The sequence below is a fragment of the Emydura macquarii genome, unplaced genomic scaffold, assembly GCF_026122565.2.
Source record: "Emydura macquarii macquarii isolate MOO-44397 ecotype Brisbane River unplaced genomic scaffold, CSIRO-AGI_Emac_v2 contig_1305, whole genome shotgun sequence".
In the NCBI taxonomy this organism is placed as follows: domain Eukaryota; kingdom Metazoa; phylum Chordata; order Testudines; family Chelidae; genus Emydura; species Emydura macquarii.
In genome coordinates this window covers 609271-615305 of record NW_027131442.1, presented here as the reverse complement: position 1 = coordinate 615305, position 6035 = coordinate 609271, and the positions used below count along the sequence as shown (strand labels likewise).

Genomic DNA, 6035 nt, shown 5'->3' with positions numbered 1-6035 from the left:
GATGTACCCCTGGAAGACCTCTGAGTACCGCCAGGGGTACATGTATCCATGGTTGAGAAACACTGCTTTAGGTGTTAGTTCAAACATTGGCTAAAGATATGAGCAGTGCCAGGGGATTGAACTGAGACTGGGAAGAAAAGTGGGTGCACATAAGGATCTGGTCCATTGTGTTCTGCCCTGAGCACCTCATAACCACAAAATACTGAGAACTTGGGGGGCGTTCACAGGAGAATAACAGGAATGATCAGGGGGCTGAAGGAATTGGGCTGCATGGGGTGATTAGAAGAACTAAATCTGTCTATCTTGTCTAAGGAACATCTATGTGATGGGCCATAATAGGCTACAAAAAGTTTAGAGGAGGAAGAGGAATTAGTTAAGGTACTGGATAATTGGGATTAATGGAATTAAACTATCAGGAAAGGGCATAGTTTAACTGACTTTTAAGAAAACACTAAGCTCTATTAGACTGAGAAATAACAGAAATTCTTCTTATTATATTTTATTTGGTAATGGCTCGGGAACTCCGTCATAGACTAGGAGCCCATTGGGTTAGACCCTGTACACACACGTAACTAAAACATGGTCCCTACTCCTGAAAGCTTGCAATGTAAACAAGAGTCAACCAACGGTTATAACAAACAATGGGGGCGCTCATGGGGGCAATAAGACAATGCTGGTCAGCAAGATAGGCAGTGGTCTCATCACAGAGTATCTTGGTAAAGCGGTTTTCTTCTCTTTGAATTGATAAATATTTGAAGAGAAGGTAGAATTTCCCCCCTCAGGATAAGACACTATTGCCTTCTTGTGAATCGCAAACTTTAATTTATAGTACAAGCAGAAACGTTCTAGAACTAACCAAATTTCCCATATCTTTGTGACATCTTCCTTTTTCCCTGTTCTTTTCCAGTGTGGTGAGCAGATATGGAGCAGCATTTGATCTGAACCATAAGAAAGGATTTAATAGTAAGCCTCCTTTCCCTATTGATTGGAGAGCAGTGACATTTCCCTTATAACTCTGGAGTCACATCATGGGGAACTGGAAATTATAGAGGATTCTCATGACTTTGGGACTTGGACATCACCTCCCATCCCAGGAGTATAAATGTACAGAAAACAGACAGCTATCTCCAGGCCTTTCATACTGGAAACAAATTGTGCACAGAGTGACCTAGTTTTGCTACTAGTGCAGTCAATGTGAGTTTGGCCTAGGAGCTCAATGGGAGCATGATCAAACAAGACTTTGTAATGAGATTTTTCTCTTCCCTACAGGAAAAAAGGCAATATAAAGTGCTAACCCAAACGACTCTGGGTTCTACTCCGACATTCTAAAGTGTAATAGAGTATGCCAAAAGACACTACCTGGTCTCCAACAGGACAGCACAGAGCTGTCAGACGTGTCCATAGGCTCAATTTACGTGAAAGGGAATAGGGACAGCTCTGCAGTGTTTCCAGCTGCCAATCACCAAAGAAGCAAAACTGCAACAGGATGTGAATCCATGTTTCCCACATGGCAATTGAAAGCATTTGATTGCTAGGGAATAATGCATATGTTAAAATCCCTAACCCCTGCTTTATTCCTTTGAACAAATTTCTGTGCAAAGCCACTCATTCTTTTTTTATGTATGGAAAATTATTGGTGTTCTCTTCCCTGAACAATGGGCTTAAAAGAGAGTATTTGGGATGTGGCTTTGAACGACTCTAATCAGTGACAATGGAGAAGTTCCAGTGCAACTCACTCTTAAGCCGGGATGGAACACAGTGAGATTTGACATGGGGACCAGATATTCATTCAGTAGAACTGGACAATTTTTTGTGGTGAATAGTTTATTTGCAGAAAAATGTGGTTTCAGTTGACCCAAAGCTATTTGCGAATTCGTATCGAGTTTCGCAAATAGTCCCAAGCCGTTATCCAACCAGCTCTACTCATTAGGGATAATTGCCCTCTGGTTATTAATTTATACTTATTGAGAACTTTTTCCTCTCCATCACTCTTCTCATGGCGTCCTTCATCTCCTTGTTCCTTAGGCTGTAGATCAGGGGGTTCAACATGGGGGTCACCACTGTGTAGAACACAGAGACCACCTTGTCTTGACTCCTCGAATACTTTGTGCTGGGCTGCAAATAGATAAACAGGCCAGTCCCATAAAAGATGCTGACGGCCATCAGGTGGGAGGCACAGGTGTTGAAGGCTTTGCGTTTGCTCTCGGCAGAATGGATCCTCAGGATGGCATTGAAAATGAAAATATAGGAGATAAGGACAATCAGGCTAGTGAACATGCCAGTCAAAGATGCCAAAGTTAGAAGTACAATATGGTTGATGCTGGAGTCAGAGCTGGAGAGTGATAACAGCGGGGAGATGTCACAGAAGAACAAGTCAATGATGTTGGAGCCGCAGAAGGTTAATGTTAACATGACTGTTGTCTGTGCTATTGCATTTACACACCCAGCTAGGAAAGACCCAGCCACCAGCTGGACACAAAGTCTCGGACACATGACAGCCTTAAAGAGCAGTGGGTTACAGATGGCCACATACCGGTCATATGCCATTGTGGCCAGGAGGAAACACTCCATTACGTCAAGCTGAGAGAAAATGCAGATCTGAGTTGCACAGGCAGTGTAAGAAATAGCTTTCCTTTCTATCAACAAATCTGCCAGCATCTTGGGGGTGATGACTGTGGAATAACAGAAGTCTACTAAGGACAAGTTACTGAGGAAAAAGTACATGGGAGTGCGAAGCTGGGAGTCAATCCTGACTATCATGATCATCCCAAGATTCCCCACAAGGGTGATAACATAGATCACTAGAAACAGTACAAAAAGAGGGGCTTGAATCTCTGGACGATCTGTGAATCCTATGAGAATGAATTCACTCACCTGGGTGCAGTTCCCTGTACCCATTTCTAGGGCACCCGGGCTCAGAATGTAGAAAACAGATGAAAAATCACAAATTAGTTGCAGTTTATTTATTGCAATCAGCTGATGAATAACCTCAGTGGTGTGGCAGTGTTGTTGACTTTCTAGTTCTTTAAACAGAAGACTGAGCCGAAGATGATCTTTCTGGTCAATGGGTGTCACTGCTCCTGTCTAGATAGAGAGATGCAAGATGGTCTAGTCCAAAGACAGAAATTTAGACATAGAATGATCAGAAAAAGGCTTTGCATCAGGAAAATTGAATAATAGAATATTGCCATATTTGGATATCTTTTCCATAGTGCAATGATATGATATGTCAAAAAATTTTCCCTTAGCCCATATGCCAGGCAACCTCTCTCCTCCATCAAATTCCTTCACAGAACCCACATGATCTCACTTTTTCTCAGCAATAACCCTTGCACAAATCTAATAAGATATCCCATACTAAAAACTTTGTTAACTTGAAGTTAAACTTATTCTAGATACCATAAATGAGGTCAAAACTCTGATTTATTCTTTAATCTCCTCAACACTTATAAGCGACTAAATGGTAAGAATAAAACGTTTAATAAGGAAGATAAATCACCATGTTAGATGGATAAATAGTGGAGGCTGGGGTCATCGATTTCTGGAATTCAGTTCTCTCTAGGATTGCTTTTGCCCTTGATTATATGAGGCAAGTTATGAGCAAAAAAAAAAAAAAAAAGAATGACATTGTCTACAGAATTTCAAGGTCAAATCACAGAATATTTGTCAGACAAATACAATTGATTTTCTTATCAGGTTACAAAATTACAGGAGAATCCTTGCACTGACAAGAAGCTGCACTGAAGTCAAGGGATGTGCTAAAACAGTGTGGTGGTCATTATATATTTGGTAGTGATAACCATAATGTGAAATATTTTATCATGAAATTTCACTCTGTGAGCTCCTCATCTTGAACCATTAAAGCCAATGAGAGCTTTGCTATTGACTTGAATGAGTGGGGGACCAAACCCTAAATTAATTCGTACACTGACTTAGATATGGACACTGCCAGGGCAGATGCAGTGTGTGTGTGTGGGGGGATGGGGCGGAATGAAATTGTCTGAAATGAACGAGTTGAAGAATATGCGTTTACAATGTGACTGAGCAGCAAAATGCCAGTGAATTTTGAGATGAGTGAACAAAGACGTCACATCAAAGAGCAGGGAGGTAGTATATGTCTGAATGTGTCTGCGCAACGGCACATGGAGGTAGTGTGCCGAAATCAACAGAGCTATGCTGATTTATAGCAGATGAGGGTCTATCCCAAGTGTGGTCAGATCTGGACCCCTCATAAACAGAAACCTATTGACAAATCAGACCTAGTTCAGAAATAAAGTGTGAAAAACATGCCTTCTCGTGAGTAATTAAAGAAATTCAATCTGTTTAGTTCATCTAAAGGAAGTTTAAGAGGTGATGAGATCTCAGTCTATAAATACCTACATAGGAAGGAGAATTCTGATAGTAGACAGTGCTTTAATCTAACAAGGCGACATAACAAGATCTAATGACTGGAAAGTTAAGCTAGAGAAATTTAGACTAGAAATAAGGTGCAAATTTTTAACAGAGAAAGAGAGAAAGAAATTAACCATCGGGGTAATTTACCTAGGGATGTGGTGTATTCTCCGTCACTTGAGGTCTTTAAGTTAAGACTGGATGCTTTTCTAAGAGATTCGCTAGAGCTCAATCATGATTTATGGGGTGGTTTCAGGAAGCCTTGGAGGAGGGTCTCTGGCCTAAATTATGCAAGAAGTCAGACTAGATGATCTCAATAGTCCCTTGAGGCCTCAAAATCTAAGAATCTGTAGAAGAAAAACAAAAATAATTAGTGGGGTGCAGGGAATAACATATGAACAAACATTAAAATAAATGTATCTCTCTCTAGTTTGGTTAAACCAGAGATATCCAACCAGGGGGTAGGCAGAGGTCTTCCAGGGGGTGCATCAACTCATTTAGATATTTGCCTAGTTTTACAACAGGCTGCATAAAAAGCACTAGCGAAGTCAGTACAAACTAAAATTTCATCCAGACAGTGACTTGTTTATATTGCTTTATATACTATAAACTGAAATGTAAGTACAGTATTTGTATTCCACTTGATTTATTTTATAATTAAATGGTAAAAATGAGAAAATAAGCAATTGTTCAGCAATAGAGTGCTGTGACACTTTTGTATTTTTATGTCTGAATTTGTGAGTTTTAAAAGAGGTGAAACGTGGAGTACACAAGACAAATCAGACTCCTGAAAGGGGTACAGCAAGCTGAAAACATTGAGAACCACTGGGTTAAACAACATTGACATGGTGAGACAGAGTAATCTAGAATATTTAAAGGTTGAAAACAAAGAAGGAAGAGGAATAATTTAGAGTAGGGCACTAAATTAGAATTAAAATTAATGTAAAAAAACCAAGAAAGTGTATAATTGTACTAAATTTAGGCTAAACGTCCCAAAACTGGGCTCAATTAGACACTTCAATAGGCTCCAAAGGGAAGTGTAAAGTCCTCATTATTTGGAATATTTACAAGTACATTAAATAAACCGAACTGCAACACTGGCAGGAAGATTGGACCAGATTGCTCAGATGGCCTTTTCCATCACTGACTTTTCTTAGTTTATGGTGAATTTTCCTCCTCTCTGTAAAGCTCTTGTTGTTGTGGTAGCTCCTAGGAGCTCAAGACAGGGACCAGAACCGCTTGTGTTAGACACTGTACAAACACACAACAAAAACATGATCCCTCTCCAAATAATTTGAGATGTGATGGGAAGGCAGAATTTCCCCTTCTTGGGATAACACACTTTTCCCCTTCCCATGAATCACACATCGATTTACAGACAAAGCATTAGCTATCTGAAACAGACCTGTTTCCCCATGTTTTGGTGACAGCTCTTTGATTTTCCCCTTTTGTTTCTTCTGACATGAGAAGAAAGGAAGCAGCTCCTGGTCTGAACCATAGGGTGGATGTCGAGTCAAACTTCCTTTTCTGCTGCTCAGATCACAGTATGCATCAGGGGAGTGGGAGGTCTGTTGAACTTTGATGACTTCTGGACTTCCTCCCTAGAGTACCTCAGGTCCCAGGAGTTTAATTATGCAGAGAAA

At 40.4% G+C, this 6035-nt stretch overlaps 1 protein-coding gene across 1 annotated transcript; it reads right to left on the bottom strand.

The window, feature by feature from the left end:
* Positions 1-1950: 1950 nt before the first annotated feature.
* LOC137154881 (olfactory receptor 5J3-like) lies at positions 1951-2898 on the bottom strand. Its single transcript, XM_067550728.1, has one exon. It carries the CDS (start codon positions 2896-2898, stop codon positions 1951-1953), a length of 948 nt encoding a protein of 315 aa, XP_067406829.1.
* Between the last annotated feature and the right edge of the window lie 3137 nt (positions 2899-6035).

Bases quoted from the DNA above. Each gene is read 5' to 3' on its own strand.
- LOC137154881 (XM_067550728.1), bottom strand. From the start codon at position 2,898: ATGGGTACAGGGAACTGCACCCAGGTGAGTGAATTCATTCTCATAGGA.